This window comes from Ictalurus furcatus, chromosome 15 (genome assembly GCF_023375685.1).
Source record: "Ictalurus furcatus strain D&B chromosome 15, Billie_1.0, whole genome shotgun sequence".
In the NCBI taxonomy this organism is placed as follows: domain Eukaryota; kingdom Metazoa; phylum Chordata; class Actinopteri; order Siluriformes; family Ictaluridae; genus Ictalurus; species Ictalurus furcatus.
The window spans coordinates 22083852-22105968 of record NC_071269.1 but is presented as its reverse complement, the minus strand read 5'-3'; the positions used below and the strand labels follow the sequence as shown (position 1 = coordinate 22105968).

Sequence of the window (22117 nt, the reverse complement as noted above, 5' to 3'; positions counted from 1 at the left end):
TGCAGCTCAATATAGTAAATACTGTACACGGGACAGGAGGAGTAACTAGCAAGTAAACACTAATTACACAGAACAGGAGCGACATCAGGGTAAATTATACGAAATAACAGACTGCTGATGGTGCAAACCGCATGCAGAGACAGGAGCAGGACAACCACCACAACTAATGAGTAAGAATGTCTATAAAGAATACATATAAGTAGAGAAATAAGCTTTTAGCTGTTACTGTGTTTTAAACGAAATAATTTTCAATTCTAATTGGTCAGAAGGTGTTGATTAGGGGTTTTTTTTTTTTTTAGTAGCAACTCGGACAGACAAAACACAGAATACTTTATTGTTTCTATAGTAACAGCTCATACATAGGGATTTGTAGGGAAACGAACGATTTTAGGGAATGAATGTTCCAGTGCACTGGTAAGATTTTGCAATTGAGACGGCCCTTAAAATGGCCGACTCTCAGATCGGCGCCCTGACTACTGAACTAGTGAGCTGATTGAGACGCACCCTTGTTCTTTAGTCAGTAGATAAAGATTGGAACCACAGGTAAATATACAGATATAAGAGGAATAAAATACTTTCTGACAGCCAGTTGTGTTTTGTTCCTTCCTTCCTTCCTTCCTTTATTCCTTCCTGCCAACTTGGATGACCGATGATCACATTTTTCCTCCGCACAAATTAGCATTAGCAGCAAATTAGTATTAAATGAGCTTTTCCGCACAAGATAACAGCAGGCCTGGTCACGTTTACACTAGAGATATTTGAACAAAATGCTCCTTAGGTCCTGCCCCTCAGTGTTTGTTGGTAGAATTGTCGTAGAAAGCTAGTAGCTGTGCAGATGATAATGTAGTTCTATTATGAAGTTTGCACACACAAACTATCTCATATATTTAATAATACTGTATGTAAGCTAACAAATGTTGTTTCTAAAGCACATCGAGATGCAACCATGCTGACCATCTTTGTTGCTTTTTTTTTTTCAGGCGATGGACTTGTATTATCACGGAGATGCTGATCCAGACTACGGCTGCACCTCAGACACCAGTAAGAGCTCTTCCTATATAACCTTCATTTCATCCTGGGGAGTGATTATGTAACATGGCATGATCATATCCCCTCTTCCTCCTCCAGAGTTTAAAAAAAAAAACCCTGCTTTTTGTAACTGCCTAATAATTCTCTCTGCTCAAAATGTCTAGAAGAGCAAGAGTGTCCCGGTTTTAATTAATGTCCATAAAGCCTGATGACTCACTGCAGCTCTTCACACATTTTTGTCTCATAATTGTCACGAAGCTGAAAACAACCTGAAAATGTCATGAACAAAAGAGACAGCGCAACTGACTCGCAGAAATGACTTGCCAATTATATTCGCTTCCATTCTTTTAGCCATTATCGCTGCCTGCATTCTGTTTGCGAGAATATTAAGGCAAATTACATTTCATGAATGCTAATGATATGCTCATGAAACCAAATGCTAAAGATTAGCACAAAGCGAGCACTTTAAAGATGTGAAAAAGATGTCTCTGGAATGACACGATGGTGCAGTGTGGTAGCGTTTCCACCTCGCAGCTCCAGGTTTCAGGTGTATCGCTGCTTAGCACGCAGTCTTCCCATCATTACTGAAGATGAATAAATGAAAAGCTTTTTAAGGTGACTTTTGAGCCCGTAGACAATTGTGACAGCTATTGGCGTCAACTTAAAATGGTCCATAAATGGACCTATAATAAGGCGCCTAATAAAGGGAGATGAGGACAGACGTAAAGGAGCAGTCTGGAATTGTTAGATCCTCCTGCTGTCACTGAGGTAAATTCCATTTGTGGTAAAAATTCTGGCATACCTTACCGTCCATAAATGGAGACGAAACCTCCAGGAAGGTAGAGCTCAAGGAAGAGGACTGGTGACCACTGAACTAGAGAAATTCACTGCACTCTCTAAGATACTGTATCTTCAAAAAGATATAATAATTCTAGATAAACTTTTACAGGCCAATTTAAATCAGGCCAAGCTGGTCAAATAATGGATGTCTACACCTGCCTCATCTACTCCACGATCTCTGATGAACCAGAGAGTTTGCTTATTTGATTAAAACGCAAAGCATTCAGAGTATCACTGGATTCTAAGAAAATTATTAGTCACAAGATTATAACAAAACAATTGCATAACTAAATACCTGTTCACGTGAAACACCTGTTAATAATTGTTTGCTATCAGAAAGATTGCACACATACCAGCACTTATGAAAGAATAACAGCTTACGCAACATAATATTTGCACCGTATGATTTCCCTCCACCCGTTTGTTCTAAATCTTTGCACAATATATATATATATAAAAAACAACAGAGCTGTATTTCATACACACTGTGTATTTATATAAGAATGGTGTGGTTGAATAGCTTTTATTGATGCTGTTTAATTTCACTGTGCAAAATGAGCCACATTGATGTCTGATTGGTCGTTTAAAGAGATTTGAGAATCCTAATTGTAATTATCCTGGAGATTTATAACCCACTTCTTTATTTTTTTTTAGTTCCCTATCAAGGGCGTAACCATGGTATGGACATTGGGGGGTCCAGCGAACTCGGCGGGAGGATATGCAAGTGAATGTAACGTTAACGGTCAAAAACTGGAACTGACGTTAGCCTAGCCTACTTCGTGGGTGTGCAGATATCAAAAGTTAATTGATGTTCTTAAGAACAAACCAAGCCATGGTATGATGCCTTCTATACTAAGCTAAGGTTACCTACTGTTTAGGTATCTAGTTACTGACTGTCTGAAAAAAAAGCTCGTATGTTCTGCTGCACTTTTCTACGCTTGGCTGCTGTCTCCATTTCTTACAGACTGAGCGGCTAAAATATATCAACGATCTTGTGTTGAGTATGGGCGCAACAACCAAGCGTACAGTTGGAGGGGGGGGCACACACCTATTTTCCTTAACAAACGGAAATATATTAAAAAGGAATAGACATAAATAAATAGAATGGATGAAAAGACAGATCCGTTGGCAGGGTTCATTAAAGGGGTACATATTGAAAATATTTTGTATTGTATACTGGGGGGGGGACAGATTGGTATTTCCTCAACATTGGGGGGGACACGGCCCCCCAAAGAATGGGTGGTTACGCCCATGTTCCCTATATACGGCCTTCTGTATTACAGTTACAGTGCAGTAGAAAGACACAGGAAGAACGCGAGAGATTGGTACAGTGTAGATTTGTCTACAGTGACTGTATAATATAACCTTTCACACTGCACATTATTAGAGAAACAGTGCAGTAAAGTCAGGACTTATTCAGCATGACTGCTGGGTTTCCAGCAGGGTTTTGGTCACACAAACCTGGGTCCTGGATTTTGGTGCCACAAACTTTCCACAGGGACTTACCTCTAATTACAGTTTTTTTTTTTTTTTCCAACTTGCCTACTCGATTTTACAACACTAAGCTGAACTATGTGAACCCTGCGGTAGACTGAACAAATCATTTCCGTGAGTCGAAGTGGAACAGTGGGAAAAAGTCACGACATGATAACTCATAACTCATTCTCAGCATACTGTATGTAACATGCACACACTGTGTTTTATTCCAAAATGTGTTACATATACAACTATATCTCAGGATATAGCTCACACACCAAGACCATCTTTAAAAAAAAACATTGAAAAACATTGAAAAATATGCATATAAAATACAGTTTTCATATATGTATAACCCCGCCCCCTTTTTTAAAAAAAATCCTTTATTAAACTGCAAACATATTAGTAATTATAACACCACAGTGTCGGTGTAACATTATTTGGTTAGAGAAACACTAGAATATTTTTAAGCTTTAAATAACAAAGTTATTTAAAATAAAATTAAAAATAACAAAATTAAAAATACTCAAATATAAATACTCCGGTCTTGGGTTTTTTTAATTAAGTGCTAAACGCAGTTTAGAAAAACTTATTGCATATTTAAAACATTATTTTAGATTTCATTACCATTGTATACTATTACACTGGCCTATAGTACACTACACTATACTATACTATATTATACTATACTATACTACAAGCCTAGATTTTAATTGAATATTTAGTTCAAACATCGGAATGGGGGGAAAACTGATTTCAGTGATTTTGACCTGACCGTGGCATGGTTGTTGGTGCCAGATGGGCTGGCTTGAGTATTTCAGAAACTGCTGACCTCTTGGGATTTTCACACACGGCAATCTGTATAGATTACACAGAATGGTGCAGAAAACAAAAAACACCCAGTGAGCAGCAGGTCTGTGGGTGGAAACGTCTTGTTGATGATAGAGGTCAGAGGAAGATTGCCAGACTTGTTTGAGCTGACAGGAAGGCTGCGATAGCTCAAATTACCACGCTTTACTATTGTGGTGAGCAGAAAAGCATCTCAGAATGCACAATATATATCGGACCTCGAGGCTATGGGCTACAACAGCAATCCTGTCAACCAAGAACAGGACTCTGAGGCTACACAGTTAAAGACTGGAAAAAGACCAGGTGACATTTTTCCAATCTTTAATTGTCCAGTTTTGTCTAGTTTTGTTTTTTCCCCAGTAATTGTCCAACTTCACAACTATACTGACTGGCAGTGTATACACTGCTATTTGATTATTGAATAGACATTTGAAGGCAGAAAAGTAATATCGCTTATCTAATACCCAAGTAATATATGTATAATACACTGGGATACCTTATAGACCTTATTTGACCCTATAATACAGATTTTACTGTGAATGCATTTCTTAGGGTTCCAATAATTATGGTTGGTCAGTTATGGTATAGGTACGCGTACAGTGGGATTAAAATAGCCCAAATGTAACAACCATATTTATGGTTTTCACAGCATTTAGTATCTGGACCAACAGTGATCCGAATGCTGCCAATGATGTCTCATGGTTATGTGGAATTTCAGTTTTTGAATCAGAAAATAGTCCAACTGTAAGCGCTGGTTCATATTCTGCCGGGTATTTGGTCTCATCAAGGTCAAGTTGTGGATGTGTTCTAGTAGCCAGAATCTACCACTGAACATTTCATGGTTGTATGTAGGCCAGATGGAAGTGGTAAGTGTGGGCTGTCACTTATTTGCTATCTGGGTTGCACAGTCAAACAGAAACATGATGTTATAGTAAGGCACTGCTGTTATTATTAGTCCTTGTTGTTGCTGCTGAAGCACTGAAAAATATCCAAAGTGATGATTAGGCTTGCTCAGTCATGTACTAAACCCATTCACATTATCTCATAAGAATCAGCCACCTTTGCTAAACAGCATATCATTTGTAGTGGGTTTCTGCCAGCATGGATCTAGGTCTGGCTCATCTCCAAGATGTGTGTCCATGTTTGTGCATACACGTGCGTGTGAGTTTGTGTGTAGTTATGTAATGTCATGGTACCCCCAAAACACTGTACGCTCCGAATCCACATTACCATGCGTAATGGCTGGATTAAGTTCAAGACACTCGTAGGTTTTTAAAGCATATTACGTAATCGCCATTTTCACATGCTAATACAAACAGTGTTTGGGCACTCAAGCTGAACCCTGCTGGACTAAATCCTCAAAATCCCCTACTATCATCAACTCATCCTGAATCGTGCTCTCCTAGACTCTTTCACACACCACAGAGAGAGAGAGAGAGAGAGAGAGAGAGAGAGAGAGAGAGAGAGAGAGAATATAATACGCCTTAATAAAACAAAATGTCAGCAGGGGAGAGAAATAAAAAGCCTAGGTTGTTGAGCCTTATAGAATGAACAAAATACCCCACAACTGGGTCTAGTCCAGTTACAGTAAACACAATAACCCAGTGACTCATCTCTGACGATGGATGAGTGTAAGGCCAGTATGAAGGGAACAGCAGGTTATCTAACCGCTTAGCTAGGGAGATTCAAATGTGTGTGTGTGTGGGTGTGTGTGTGTGTGTGTGTGTGTGTTTACAGTGTGTATGTGCGTACTTGGCTCAATGTCCTATGAAGACACAATACATACAATGGTGTTGTATGTGGGACGATGGATGGAAAAAAGATATCATGAGAGGGGAAAAAAAAATGTTTTCAAATGTTATAGGCTTTATTTTTTTTACCAACATAATTAATGAATTCATACTCATTTATACATTATAGTATGTACTGAATTGTGAGAAACACCACTTGGGATCTCCTATTCAACTAAGTGTAGCACACAAGCTATTTTTATATTTGTATATTCTATGTAATATACTGTATATGGGCATTGCGGATTTTAACCAGCACCATAAGTCATGGCTCAGAGGACTTTGACTGCCATATAAATTGTCCTGTAGCACACTCTGTTTAGCTTCTTGCATATCAATACAGGAGTCGTACAGATTGAATTTACCTCTTGTGCTCCTCTGGAACATGTCAAGAAATACATATTTATAGATGAAATTAATAACAGTGATTTCACTGGAGCTCTGATATGGACTCCGAGAGCAACGGCATAGTTTTATGATTCCATTTGTCAAGACGTTTTCTGAAATAGCCTCATCTTACCCAGATATGTGTGCAGCGTTAGCTAGCAGTGAAGATAATAATCATTTATGCTTAATGTCAAGTTGTCTAATGTTAGCACATCATTAACATTTATGAAAGACGTCCCAGAAATCGTGTCATTACCAGTAAAGACTGTGAACATTTCTGTAATCCAAAAATTCTGTCAGACATCCTGTCAGGTCAGCTCATGTCAGCCATTTGCCTAGCATTAGCAGCAAAGATTATAAAGACTTTAAAATCCTCTCAGAATGTCTACCTAGTATTAGCAATAATCGTGTCAGGTTAGCTTATGCTAGCAGTCTACCTAGATTTAAAGATCATAAATGTTTATAATCAGCAGTTAATCATCAATTTGATCAGGTTAGCCAATGTTAGCTGTATATCTAGAATCAGCAGATAGATACAGTAGCTATAAACTGTAAACTATAAGCTTAAGCTATATGCTATAAACAAAGACTACAAACATTAAGAGATATGATTTTAAAATCCTCTCATATATCCGGTCAGATTAACTCATCCAGACATCTATCTAGCTTTAGCAGTAAAGACTATAAACATTAACAGATACGACTTTAAAAATCCTGTCAGGTTAGCTTATGCTAGTCCAGTCTAACTAGTGGCGGTACATATGGTGAACATTCATCTTATCAGAAATCCTGTCAGGTTAGCTCCTGCTAAACAAACAAACAAGCAAACAAACAAACAAAATCCCTGTTTGACTGACATGCTCTTCTAGATGCTCCTGAAAGATGATAATAAAGTAAATGTTGGCCTGTTTATTGTCATCACTGATGACTCTTGTTCTGATTTGTTTTTCCTGTCTGCTCATGGTTGGGTGATGTCTAATGTTGTCTTTACCTTTTCTCTGAGTTCATCACTTCAGTCCAGACATCCGTCTAGTCAGTGTGTTGTTGATGACTGTTTTGTCTGTTGTTAAGTCTCAGAAGTTGGGCAGTTAAATGAATGTTTTTGCAGAAAATCGAATTTCACAAATGAATGACAAAATTTTCCACTAACCCTGTAGGTAGTTGCTTTGGTTTTGCACCTGAGTACAACAGAGTTTCCGAGTACAGCTATGTTATAATCCGCATCGTTTCCAGCTTCCTGGTACAATTCCACCTTCACACTTTGGGAGGCGGGGCCTATATTGGTTGGAATGATACCAAATTTTGCTATGGGGAATAAAATTAAAGAAATGTTTGCCAAATATATCTGCTTCCAAATGGGGTTAACGATTTCATACATTACCCAGAATACCATTCAACTACTTGCTAATAGTGGTGCAGTGGGATCTAACCCTTGCTTTAGAGTGATGCAGTGGTGCTTTAGTCCTGTCCAGCTCTCTCACCGCCTCATCTGTACACTCTGCTCAAACAGATCAGTTTCCAAAGCTTCAACTTTCATGCTAATCCCACCATCAATGCCATTGTGTTTGTCATTTCATACTATAGATCCCTAACTAGTCGAGCTGAAACTAAGCTCGGCTGTAACTTTGCTCAACTGCGTCATATAGCCGCATTGCATTATGGATCTTTGGATCCAACGTGTACGCCAGTGTCCCCACTATTCTACAGTGGATTTCTTATTAATATGGCATTGAAAATCAATAGAAAATGGTGAGATAGAAAATGAGCTCTTGCTTTTTTTGTTTGGTTTTTAGAAGCTTCTTCTTCTTCTAAAAAAAAAGCGTAGGCTGACTACAAATGGAAATGTAGAAGAATTTATCAAAAAGAATTTGTAAAAAAAAAAAAAAGTGCAGTTGTTGAACTGAAAAATAGGTACTAAACTGTACCATTCCTTGTATCTGGAGTGGTACCGTTAAGCCTACCTTTTGTATGTATCTTCCACCTTTTGTATGTATCTTCATGTACCTTTAAAGCTTTTTAGCAAGTATGGTCCAATTCTGTACCGTAAACCTTTTCCAAAAAAAAAAAAGTTTTCCAGTTGAAAGTTAAAATATTAACGGTATACAGTAGCAACAAGGAAATGTACAGTTCAGTGCCTTTTCTTCTGAGCTGCACTAAATCATATGAAGTGTCACCTCTGTGAGAACTCTTGACCTGGTTTTAACACACTTAATATCTGTCAGATTGGCCTAAATCTGATAAGGAGTCTTGGATTGCATGTGATAAAGTAAACTGTTCCAGGTTGAGTTCACTTCTCAGGAGGCTCATAAGGCGATGAGGAGCAGCGAGCGACGAAAGGTTTGTGTCTTGGGAGCTTTTTTTTTAGATTTTGGATTGAAACAATAAGCTACAGCTTACACAAATCAGGGATCAAACAGCATCTGGATATGAACTGTCCCATGTATGTAGTTTTATACACTTTATATATAATCTGCCAAGCCACATCTGGAGTAAAGGTGCACGCAGAGATGTTTGCATTCTTTGAGCACCTTCCTAGGGTTATGCTTGAGCTGAACTGATTTTTTTCCCTAGGTAATTAATATAAATAGATGGAACACAGTGAGTTAATCGGTGAGTGCACCAGAGTGCTTTGGCATTGCATGAATATTTTCCACAGTTTAGCCCTATAGCACTGGTGCAAACTGGATTTGTGAGGGACCTTATCCATAGGTTCTCAGTTGTAGCATGAATGAAGATGTTTGGTTCACCGTTCAACTTTGTAGCTTTTTCCTTCTTTGAGGCTGAAGTCAGGGTTGCCAGATTGGTGTCCTTTCTTGGAATTTAAACAGGAACATTTTCAGTGCTGGGTTATCTTACAGTGTTGGCCCATTTCCATGATTTCTGAAGGGAGCTCATTAAGTTCAGACAAAAAAAAAGAAAGAGATTTTTTATAAATCAAGTATGAAAATTCTGTCAGACTCAAGACATGACATATAAATTTTGCCACCCCTGCTGAAAAAAAGAATAGAAACCCTCATAGAACGGTTTTAATGGTAATAATGGGAATTGTATTGGTTTTAATGGAAAATGTAATGGTCCCTGTGGGTCTCTATTTGGTAATTTGTTACCTTCTATTCTTGGAATGTTATGTCTAGTGGATACCATTAAGGACAAATAATGGTAATGTGATGCTTTTACTGGTTAGCTGATGGTTTGTAATGGTATTTGTAGTGGAAACCATTGGGATTTCTGTGATGGATTCTATAGTTTGTTTTTTCACCAGGGATTCATGTCACATTTCCTTTATCATGGTACACTTGGTACAAATGTTATCAAGACTATGTGTCTATGAAGTCTTGGTGCTTTTTAAGAGCAAAGGGCAAGAACCCTGTTCCACATAAACATCTGGATTCACCCAGACACCACACTGGGGTCTTTGCGGTGTGAAAATAAGCTTGTGATGGTGGGAAAAAATGTATGTATTAGCCAGCATTAATACATTGCACTGGATTGCAATCATGCATCTAGAATAAAATCACTTCACATACACATCCAAACACTGCTAAAGTTTAGTCTCTGTTGTAGAGAGGAAACTTCTTAGTTATTTCTTAGATTTTTAAACAAATGCACATGTTATTATTGTTTTTTTTTTTGTTTTTTTGGGGGTTTTTTTTAAATATATATTTATATAACTATGAGTGAGTTCCGGAAAGGTTGATTGGGGCAAAAATCTGGCAACACCGGCTAAAGTTTTTGGCACGGACTTCCTCGGTTTTGTCGGCGTCGCGCGAGCCATCCGGTGCAGTTAGGAGAGAGCGCGAGCTTACTCTCTCAGTTCTTATGGGCTTGTGGATTCACCGGCAAACCAAACTGACTTCAGCGGTGTCGGTGTGCTTCTCTGTGACCATAAACGTTCTATGATCAGGTAGGACGCTGAATGTAAAACGACTGTTCCTCATTTTGTGATGGAAAAACAGTGACTGGACTCTTGAATGAAAAAAATCTATTTTTTTTTTTGTTGTTTTTTTTTTAATCACACACGACGTTAAATAGATGGTTTGTAGTGTTTATTTGTCCATCTACAGGCTAAATGTTGAAGTACAAGATGGAAAATTGTGTGCTGTTTACAAACAGGTTACACTACGGTGTCATTTTCATTCCTATGTATATATATATATATATAAAAATTAGGTTTTTGGTCGGGTTTTATGATCATGGGTTGCCAGACTGCTGGCTTTTCCCTCAGGTTGTTTACTCGTTTAATTCCGCTCAAATCACTATACCTGGCATATTTTAACATGACAGAACAATTACAACAAACAGAATTGACTAACATTTAATTTAAGTTGGTTAAAAAAAACAGGTCTACTCGGTAAGAAATTAGGTTAAAACCATGCCAATCTGGCAACCCGATCTATGCGTGAGAATACGTTTTTTGTTTTTTTTTGGTCTCTTTGCAATGGAACGTTAGCGGCGCGCGCGTGGGAGGGGCGTGACTCGTGATCATTACTATTCAGAGCGCAGTCGAGTCTGATTGGTCGACGACGAGTTCGAAAGTGCGGACAGTCCCCGCCCACAGTTCGCCTGACTGTCTGGTATAAATTGAGGAAAGCGGCGGTGTAGGAGTTCAGTGAGGCTTTTGTGTTGTTTTGGGTTCGTGCCCACGCTGGAAAACTACCGCGACAGTCATGACCATCCAAACGGAGACGAGCGTGAGCGCTCCGGCGATGACCTACTCTAAAACAAGGGGACTGGTGGCTAATCTCAGCGGTAGGCTTTCATTATAGCTGCGATGAATGAATGGAGCTCCTTCAAGCCAACCTGCTTCAGTGGAAGAATATCAAGTGACCTCTTTTATCTTTTCTCTCTCTCTCTCTCTCTCTCTCTCTCTTTTTTCTCTTTCTCTCTCACAGCTTTTATGAAACAGAGGAAAATGGGACTGAATGATTTTATTCAGAAACTGGCGACCAGCTCCTACGCCTGCAAGCAGTGAGTATTATTCAGTTCACTAATGGAAAAACAAACAGATTTAGTAGGGGAAAACAAACAAAAATAGCTTTATATGGTTCATTAATTCTTCTAATCCTCATCTTTCTTTATCGCTCTATGAGAACATTACGTTTCCTCCAAAAAAAAATTATTACATTTTTTTATTTTCAAATATTTTACTTGAAATTAATTTTATTTATTTATTTAATTTTTTTTTTGCATTGCGATATTTCAGACACAAAAAAGCCTAACGTAAATACCAAGAAAACGCATGCAGCATCATGCATCGTGCATCATCACACTAGGAAATGCACCATTTTTTTGTGTGTGTTCAAACTTCCCGATTGCACTTTTTGGATTCATTCTGGTCTTTCTTTCACGCTACAGCCCAGAGGTAGACTCCATCCTGACCTTGACACCACCGCAAGATCCCGAGCTAATGACGAGCAACCCTTCTCCTCCTGTAAGTACCTGCATGCTTAGTAAGTAAGTACACGATACACCCACAAACCAGCATACGTCTGACCGTGACCGTGTCTCGTCCTGCAGCCCAGTCCGTCTCAGCAGATAAACCTGGGGCCTTCGTCCAACCCGACTGCTAAGCCGTCCGACTTCAACTTCCTGAAGGTTATCGGAAAAGGCAGCTTCGGAAAAGTTCTTCTGGCTCGCCATCACGGCGATGACAAATTCTACGCGGTTAAAGTGCTACAGAAGAAAGCCATCCTGAAGAAGAAAGAGGTGCGACATGTGATCTCTTTAAATAGGCCAAATTGGGTTTAGTGTCTAGTGTCTTTCTTGGCGTATTCCCCATAGTCTCTGATTCAGTAAAAACCTCTCGGGATATCTAGCACTCATTAAAGGGATACGCCACCATTTCTCAATCTACTGCATCTGTAGCGTGTGTGTGCTCAGCACAGACAAGAATTTTGCAGAACAGCAAACCGGTCAATAAATAAATCTTTAAGAACTTTATTTCCTCGAAATCCCAAACTTCCTTCCCATCTCTAAAATGATTACGTTGTACATATTTCGAGAATGGTTTCCAAAACCGTGGTGAAGAATTCATAACGTTTTTACTGAATCCGGCAACCTTGACTTCCCTTATGAATGAGTTTCGAATGCAAATACAGGGAAACTTGTTAAAACTCGTCTGTGGTGAACACGCATGCGTTATAAATGTGTTATAAAGATTAGGTTGCCAAACGTTGGACTTTTCCTTTACTTATGTAAAGCATGTAAATAAGTTTACAGTCATTAGGTTCGTTTTAGTTTAAATAAAAACTGTGCTGAATCTCATAGATTAGAATTGGGATGTTTTTTCTGTCTTGTCTGATTCCTCTGCAGTGAAACTTTGACCCTGACTTTGTTCCTTTGTACGTTGCAGGAGAAACACATCATGTCCGAGCGGAACGTGTTACTGAAAAACGTGAAGCACCCGTTCCTCGTGGGCCTGCATTACTCCTTCCAAACTGCCGACAAACTGTACTTTGTGCTGGACTACATCAATGGTGGAGAGGTAAGACTATCCCAGAGTGTTTATGGAACATTCTCTGTGTGTAAAATGGAGGACATGAGAGAGGTAAAGTGAGACAGTGAGGGGGAGACAGACGGAGACAGAGAGCGGATATCCCTTCTGTGCTCTTTAAAGGGAGCTATTCAGGAAATGGCTGGGTGTGTGTGTGTGTGTGTGTGTGTGTGTGTCAAAGTGAGCAGCTCAATTTAGAAGTGATGGAGCTTTGGTCCTGTGTGTGTATGTGTGTGTGTGTGTGTGTGTGTGTGTGTGTGTGTGTGTGTCGTATCTTTCAGTAGAGTACACTCTCATTTCCTCCCATTGTTGGAGGAGTGAAGAGTGAAGAAAGCGCTGATTAAATATGGCTCGCAGGATGTAGGACCAAGGACTTAATCATTCTCTCTCTCTCTCTTTTTTTCCTTTCTTTCTTCGTTGCTTTCTCTCTTTCTGTAGCTGTTCTATCACCTTCAGAGGGAACGGTGCTTTCTGGAACCCCGTGCCCGTTTCTACGCTGCTGAAATCGCCAGCGCCCTGGGCTACTTGCACTCCCTGAACATCGTCTACAGGGACCTGAAGCCCGAAAACATCCTCCTGGACTCGCAAGGACACATCATCCTAACAGACTTCGGCTTGTGCAAGGAGAACATAGAGCCTAACGGAACCACGTCCACGTTCTGTGGGACGCCGGAGGTACGTACCATCCCATCCGTCTCTGCTACTTGACAGTTGCCATAGAGACCACCGGAGCCGAAACAGCTCTGTTTTGTTCTTGTCAGTTTTACTGACTCTTGTAATGGAACAAAGGCGCTAAATAAATACCTTTCCTTAGATGGCACTTTTTTTTTCTTTTTTCTATCTCAGCCTGTGACAGGAGAAATCCACTCGAGCTCTTATTTACATTCTTTCTCGTTTTCTCTCAGTATTTGGCTCCGGAGGTGTTGCATAAGCAGCCGTATGACCGGACAGTGGACTGGTGGTGTTTGGGCGCCGTGCTCTATGAAATGCTGTATGGCTTGGTGAGTATTGCATCATACAAGGAACCACATCCGCTATATAATTACACACACCACCAAGACCAGTGTTTTAACCCTGCATTTTCTATTTATTTACTTGGACCACAGCCTCCATTTTATAGCCGCAACACAGCGGAGATGTACGACAACATCCTGAACAAGCCTCTGCAGCTGAAGCCCAACATTTCCAACGCTGCCCGCCATCTGCTGGAGGGTCTTCTGCAGAAGGACCGTACCAAGAGGCTAGGCTGCACAGATGACTTTGTAAGTGTGTTGGTTAACCTCATCAGTGCCTGAAACATAAAGGAACGTTGTTATCTGATCGCTCATGTTGTTCTTTTTTTTTTTTCTTCCAGAATGAGATCAAGAACCACATGTTCTTCTCCCCTATTAACTGGGACGATCTGAATGCTAAGAAGCTCACCCCTCCCTTCAACCCCAACGTGGTATGTTCCGTTATTGTGCTGTAGTTTTTAGAAAGGATAAGGGTCATGATAGCGGAGTGTATCCATGTTCCCAAGGCCGTATATTCCCCAAGGCTCTGTTTCCTTAGCTGTACATGATGTATTAAGGGAAGTTCATAAAGTTCCTAAGTATCCTTAGGGAGGGTTCCTAAGATCATGGGCCAAAGGGTTACCAAAGGTCACACCCTAAAGCAGACATTAAATTATGGGATTTATCTATTTTATTAATGAATTTAACTAATTAAAACAACTTCAAATGAATTACTGAACATATAACCAAGGCCTCCACACCTCCTGACCCACTTTTCTCCACATAATTTCAATGAGGCACAGAATCCTGTGAATATAGGCTTGTTCCTAAAATCCCAAAAATCAAACATAAGGTGCCGGTAACATCGGATTGACTCTTGATTGAATTGATGGCACTTTATTTACCATGATATGAGATGATAAACATGAGAATCGTTTCATTTTAAACACAAATCAATGTTTGACTGTTCTTCAAGTGAATTAAATTTTGTGGGTTGTTGTTGTTTTTTAGACTGGCCCCAACGACCTGCGGCACTTCGACCCAGAGTTTACAGACGAGCCAGTGCCGAGCTCCATCGGCTGCTCCCCAGACAGCGCTCTGGTGACGGCCAGCATCAGCGACGCGGCCGAGGCCTTTCTGGGCTTCTCCTACGCTCCTACTATGGACTCGTACTTGTAGCCCGTCACCATGGAGACACCATCCCATAGACTCTGAAACCGTAGCTCATTACCATGGAAATGCCGTCCCATGGAGTCCCACCTGTAGTGCATCACTATGAGAATGAAGCCAGCCCCATTGCCCCGCCCCTGGATTGGGGGCCCCTGTTTGCACATGGCCTTAGGCAGCTCCATAGGCCTTGGTTTAAAGGCCTTAATCGTACACATGAGAGAATTGACTTTCTTTCATCATCATTGTCGTCTTGTCTGTCTATGCAGAGCATGGTTACTTCACCGCTTACATACGCCCTGGTCAGACCGTTCTGAATGGACAGAGAGAGAGAAAGAAAATGTGCAGGAGTGCTAATGGACTTTATTTTCAAGTTTGTTCGTTTTTTTTTTTTTTTTCCCACCCACAAATTCGAGGGTATTGCTGTTGTCAGAATGTGAATGCTCTGTTTCCAGAGGACTGTGTGTATATGTGCCTTCATCTTCCCTCTCCCTCATGAGTCCTCTGGGTTATATGACCACAATCTGTCACCAATTGCATGACCTCAGGTTTGGTTGCACAATTAGCCTATGATTTAAGCATCACACTTTCCTTTTTTTAATTTTTTTATTTTTTTTATTTTCATCACCCGGCCATTTTTTTATTCCCCTTGATTGAGTGGGCCGACGCTGGAGGAGATCTGCTGCTATGTATGCGTGTAGATAGACGCCTGGACCGACCAATCAGACGCCTTCATCTCACCTTTAGTCTTCCAGCCTCCTTTTTGTGATGTAACAAAGCCGCTCAGAAAAACAAAAGCATTCCGTCTGTGTCCGCTCATCACATTCCTCTCGATATGACTGACTGTGTACTGCTATTTAAGTTTGTTTGTATATTTTGAGTCTGTGTATTAGTTTTAATATATATGGAACAAAGCAACTAAGGATATGCTTACATGTAATGATAACTGTTAAACATGTACTGTAAAATTGTAAAATGTTTGATTTATGTGACTGTTCGGTTTGCAATAAAACAATATTGTTATTTTCCCCAAACTGTCCGTTTTTCTTCATTCCATATACTGAATCTCGGGGCTTGTGATCTCTGGGTTTGGAATCAATCTTAATAGGGTTAAAACGTCGACTGCAGAACAAAAATCCGAGGGGAACCGATGAACGCGCTGAGCTTTTCTATGGATGGCACACACAGAGATGCCAATCTCTATATTAACCTATTTAGCTTCCTATATATCAGGAAATGAAAGCTGAAATTCTGACCTATCGTCTCATGTTTGTCTTTTGATCTTAAACCAAAATGTCTTCAGCGTATAGCAAAAGCAAAAGAATAAGTCTTGTCGATAAAATACTTTCAGAGGGGAATGCTTATATAGCCCTTGGAGAAAGCTATTTTGTTCTGCTCTGTACTCGTATATGGCTATAATGGCAATAAAATTCTCTATTGTGATATAGGTTTACTTTGTATGCATAGAATTAGATATTATTGCTACTATACAGTGCCGTTATATACAGTTGCAATCTGTATAGAAGGTGGTTGCAGCACGCAAACCCAAGAATATTACTGAACTGGAGGCCATTGCTCATGAGGAAGGGGCTAAGATTTCTCAGGAAACTGGTGTCTGGCTATGCATCTCGTTTGCAGCAGGTCATAACAGCAAAAGGGTGCTCTACTAAACACTAAAGATGCTCGCCATGAAGGGGTTGAATAATTTTGAAACTGTAGAAATCATTATAAGTTGCATTTTCAGTTGAATTTGGGGAAAACACTTGAAGCATTCGTTGTGTGCAGTGTATCAGACCTTCTCTACCTCATTCATCAACTCTGGTCCTAAGTACCCCCTGTCTTGTACATTTTTGTGTTTTCCCACCATCTAATACACCCGATTCAACTAATCAGCTAATTATCAGCCATTCCTGAGTTTAAGCTGGTGTGTTAAAGCACGGGAAACACTAAAATGTATAGGAAAGGTGGTACTCCAGAACCAGGGTTGTATGTATGGACTAGAGCAGGGGTGTCCAATCTTATCTGGAAAGGGCCGGTGTGGGTGCAGGTTTTCATTCCAACCAAGCAGGAGCCACACCTGAATCCACCTGTTTAATCAGTTGATCTTGGCTTCTGCTTGTTTGGAATGAAAACCTGCACTCACACCGGCCCTTTCCTGATCAGATTGGACAGCCCTGGCCTAGAGGATGATTACAGACACTCTGCATGGAAAAAGATAAGATTTGGTCTCTACTTGTATGTCTACAAGATGGACCAATAAGCTAAGTGTTTAGTTTAGTGTATACGGCAAATAAAGTGATTCCTGATTCAAAGTAAAGTAACTAATAGGTACTGCTGCACCTAATACATTCATATCAGTGCGTCATGTCAGAGCGACTGCTGTGTTGAGAAGGATCTACTCAAATAATATCTCAGTAGTAGTCCTATAGGGGACCCTAGAGTAGACAGGGCTTATGCATTGCAACAGATAGGATGATAATGCTAATAAACTACCTATGCTACTGTATATGCAGGACAGTGTATGAGAAGAGATATATTTGTATATTTATTTGTAGATTTTCCCAGGCATTGGCTGTTTAACAGCTCACCTGATGGTAGCAGATGGACTTTCTTCCTTTTTACTTTGCCGTTATAGTGCATACTTGTGCGTCACTCATCTTACACAACTCAATCCCTCTGACGCACAAACACAAATGTTTACCTCTGACCCTTTGACCTCTCAGTCATCTCTCTAGTGAACTGCAATAAAAGCTGATATGTGTTATATAAACCAGCACTTCCTTTAAAATCACGATATGATATGAGCCTAAATTCCTCTCATGATGCAACAGAAATGTGCACGCTTAGAGTGAGACGGGATATTGTTGATAGTGTAGCACTTTGCTGGTGGTGAGTCAGACTCAAATGCTTATAGGACTGCAAAACAAATATCTAGATTTATCTAATATTCCTCACTATGAGATTATGATAAAACAAACAGATCACTAATCCTATCTAATCCTTGTATATTTGTACAAAAGCTTGAAAGTGCATTGTTCTATCTATTGGTAGATAATTTTGCTCCTTTCTAGAAAGACATGTGAAATAAATATGCTTTTCTTGACGTTATAGATTAATTACAGAACAGCCTGTCAGGTGAGGCCTCTTTCTAAATGGCCACCATTTCCTCTGCACTGACCTCACAGCCACAGTGTTATACTGCCGCCTACTGGTGCTCTAATGTGTCACACAACGCTGCTCTCCCATTGAATAAACCATCTTCCATTTTGAAAACCAATCTTTCAGTGACCATAAATCCATGGTGGCCAGCTTTGCTACAGTAACGAGGCTTTTAAGCAATTGTACCAAGATGAACTAAAACCTAATGTGTTCTTCTGAAGCACTGCTCCTGATAATGACTGTGTTTATACTGATCAGCCAGGACATGTGTGGTGTCTAAAGCTTGCATCTGCTAAACAGATGTGCTAACAAGTAACCTACCAGTTTTACATTGCACATTCTGCATGACTAAAAATCTCATTATATAGATACATTATATAAGGAATAAAACACGTCAGAGTATCCTTTTATTGGAAAAATAAGCATCAACAGGGTGTTGTGTGAAGCGAAATTGCTGCCACCACCCCGAAGGATTATTATCCTATAACAGCACGGCCCTAAATGTTTTTATTTCTCATATACCACAGTAATAATTCAGTCATTACAATTTTCTCGCTTTTCGTCAGTTTAAAGCTGCATTTAATATTGTGGAACGTACATGAAATACGTTTCTGTTACTACTTACTGTATATTACTCTAGATAAAACCAGTCATTCCCTCACCAGCGTTTCTTTATTTTTCTCTCTCATGAAGTCAATAAGTTTAAAAAAAAAAAAAAAAACAATAAAAAAAACGCAGTTTGTCATGTTAATGAGAAAATGCAAAGCTCTGTGCCTTGATGAAGACTTAAACTTACAACTTGCTTTACCTCCGATTGCTGACACTGTAGACTCCTTCCAACCTGTGATTTGCCTTGTAGCTAGAACTACTGTCAGAGCGACTGGGGAGCTCTTTTATAAATATTATATAATGAATACAGAATATTATCAGGTATTATCATCCAAATCAATCAAATCAAGCATTTTTCAAACTTATACTGAAGAAGAAACGGATTCAGCTTCAATATGGTGTGTCTCCTTTTGTCTTGTACTTTGCATGTTGTTCTGTTAACTGCATTCCCTATATAAAGTCCATGGGAGTCCAAAAGAAGTACTTCTTTTTTGCTAATATTTAACTCTATGTCTAATCTTTAACGAGTAAAATGAACTGTAACCAGGAAGGAGAATGTTAGGGATGAAAGAGTGGTGTGTGCTTTGAGACAGGTTCCCTGTAATCTCAGTGAACTCTTGCTGCTCAGCGTCCTCTAGAGTTAACAAGTCAGTGTAACATCTAGTTTAGGCTTTTTGAAGGGATGGGTGTCATGATTTGTTCCTTAATTCCCAAATTTCTCTTGAAAAGCAAAATCTGTGTGAATTATTCCTCGGTATGATTCTCAGCCTCTGGAGAAGCTGGAGTTACTGTGGCTATGATAGCTACTGATACTTGTGTTTGTTGTTGAAGGATTATATTGTTATCCTTATAGTATATATACAACCCCAGTTCCAAAAATGGTTGATGTAAGTATGCCTGAGTTGCCATTCCTAAATACCTAGCCTACAGCTAAGCATCTGTTAACACCCACAGTTCCTTGCAGACTGAGCATGCACATATATCACCATATATCTCCACTTACTTTTCCAGCCTTTTGTTACCCCCATCCCAACTTTTTGGAGACGTGTTGCGGCCATCAAATTCAAAATAACCTTATTTTTTTCCTTAAAATGGTACATTTTCTCAGTTTAAACATTTGATATGTTTTCTGTGTTCTTTTGTGAGTAACATAACATGTGTTTATGAGATTTGCAAATCACTGCATTCTGGTTTTTATTTTATTGTATTTTACACAGCGTCCCAACTTTTTTGGAATTGGGGTTGTAGTTATTGAAGGCACATTTGTATATTCACTGACTGTTTACGTCAGTATTATAATATTCCGATATTAATCGGAAATTGGCAATATTCTGATTAGTATTGAGTCATGTAAATGCCGCAATCCGATTGCCCGATTCAGATTAAGACAATATTCCGATTTCCCAAATTCTGATTCCCACCCCTGGAATATGTCTGTTTCGATTTGAAATTTGTTGCATGTAAACACCTTATTCAGAAAACCCACTGAAAGGAGATATATGTGCATGCTCAGTCTGCAAGGAATTGTGGGTGCTAACAGATGCTAGGCATACTTACATGAACCATATATACATGAATATTCTGATGCCTGAACGCATTTAAACATCATATTCGGAATATGGCTGTAACCCGAATCTAGACCTTAAACAGAATTTTTAAGTGAAAACACTGTCAGGCCTTTCCCTTTCTCCCCAGCCAAACCTGATCACCTGAAATGAAACTACACACGCTTTATGAGTTGCCTTTTTCACTAATAGACTTTTGAATTTGAGCATTTCTATTTCAGTTGGGGGCGGAGCTAATTTCAGGCCAGAAAAATCTATACAGCAGCTTTAAATGATGAGCCACTTCACTGTTTTTGTTTGTTTCTTTGTTTGGGAAGTTATCTTTGAAATGATTTTATTATTACAGGTTTAGGATGGCTTTTACAAATTACAAACTGCACCTTTAAATATTAGTAAATATGTGAAGAATTGAAGAATCGAAGACTTTTTTGCTTTCTGCTTTTGGATCCCATGTAAATAGGTCATACAGTACATATAAATATTTAGAGTTTCTGAAACATTAACTTCATGGTAAAGAAACTCACATGGAGCTTTACATTGTGAATATCATCACAGAAAATGGAGATAAAAAGCTAAAAACTAATGATAGTTTGCTGCTGTTATGCTTCAGAATGTCAGCATTTTCTGTTCATTTTCAGGTAACAAACTGTACTCCTTTTTTTGGGGGGTCACATGAGTGATTTAATTCCTTGAATTATTTCTTTTGTAACTTTAGTAAATTCTTCCACCTGGAAACATGAATATAGTATACCTTAAAAATACATCAGCATGAGGTTAGGAAGAGGTCAGAATACCAGACAGACCAGCTCTAATGGGTTTGACCTTTTTCGAATGAAAGAATAGGGGCAAGATACTATAACTCCTGAAATAACTACTGAAAAACAAGGTGTGGTGATGTTTTGCATTAAGGATTCTGTTTATTCGGCATGTTTTACCAGCTGATCCGGAAGATCTAATCTATTGTATGACTAACTTTAAGCTAAATCTGCTGATTGCACAGACTTGTTTCATTTGGCCCGCATGAACTTTGAAAAAGTAACAGTGAAACGGCCTGCAATAGGCCTACATTTCTGCTCAACATTTTCACACTATCCAGAATTCACAGCAGATTTGTGACGTAACTAAAACGTGATTAGTGTCAGCCTTATTTATTTATTTTCTGCTTTTTAAAATATCCAAAAGGTACAATTCAATTGATACAGGTATGTGTGACATGCTTGTGCATTTCAGACAGATGTCAGACAGCAGTAGGAGCAGTGATGACACAGATCTGTAATTTAATTTCAAGTTCAAGTGGTTTTATTGTCATTTCAACCATATACAGCTGGTACAGTATACAGTGAAACGAAACACCGTTCCTCCAGGACCACGGAGCTACATAACACAACACACTAACCACATGAGACGACGCGGAACTAAATAAGATCTACACATCTACACAAAGTACTTATATTTCAAAATAATGGAAACCCGCAACATTATATTAACGTCAAAGACCTAATAAGATGTAGACCAGTACCAGAACAGCTTGAATCCTTCTTGGGACACCTGAATGGTTTTTAGTGCAACGTTTCTTGAAGAAAATATTCCAGTTCTTTGATGGACGAAGGAGATGGATATCTGCTTGACAGTCTGCAATACCTGCTGATAGTGGTGCAGTGGGATTTATCCCTCGCTTCTTCTCTACCTAAAGAGAGCGATGCAGTAGTGCTTTAGTCGGCTCATCTCTCTCACCTCCTTACGCTGTACACTCTGCTCAGA

General features: G+C 39.4%; 1 protein-coding gene across 3 annotated transcripts in view; it reads left to right on the top strand.

Annotated features, from left to right (window-relative positions):
• Positions 1-16057, top strand: part of sgk1 (serum/glucocorticoid regulated kinase 1) — a 35124-nt gene extending 19067 nt beyond the window's left edge. Inside the window, exons 3-12 of one of the 3 annotated variants that reach the window (XM_053644438.1) lie at positions 981-1041; positions 11264-11339; positions 11727-11802; positions 11889-12077; positions 12724-12855; positions 13303-13539; positions 13770-13865; positions 13971-14126; positions 14219-14308; positions 14868-16057. In XM_053644438.1, the coding sequence (XP_053500413.1) occupies positions 981-1041; positions 11264-11339; positions 11727-11802; positions 11889-12077; positions 12724-12855; positions 13303-13539; positions 13770-13865; positions 13971-14126; positions 14219-14308; positions 14868-15035 (1281 nt within the window). In that variant the 3' untranslated portion in view covers positions 15036-16057. Of the gene's footprint in view, positions 1-980; positions 1042-9818; positions 10276-10342; positions 11121-11263; positions 11340-11726; positions 11803-11888; positions 12078-12723; positions 12856-13302; positions 13540-13769; positions 13866-13970; positions 14127-14218; positions 14309-14867 lie in introns of those variants that run through there. The other 2 variants (XM_053644437.1, XM_053644436.1) reach the window with 2 other exon arrangements.
• Positions 16058-22117: the final 6060 nt, after the last annotated feature.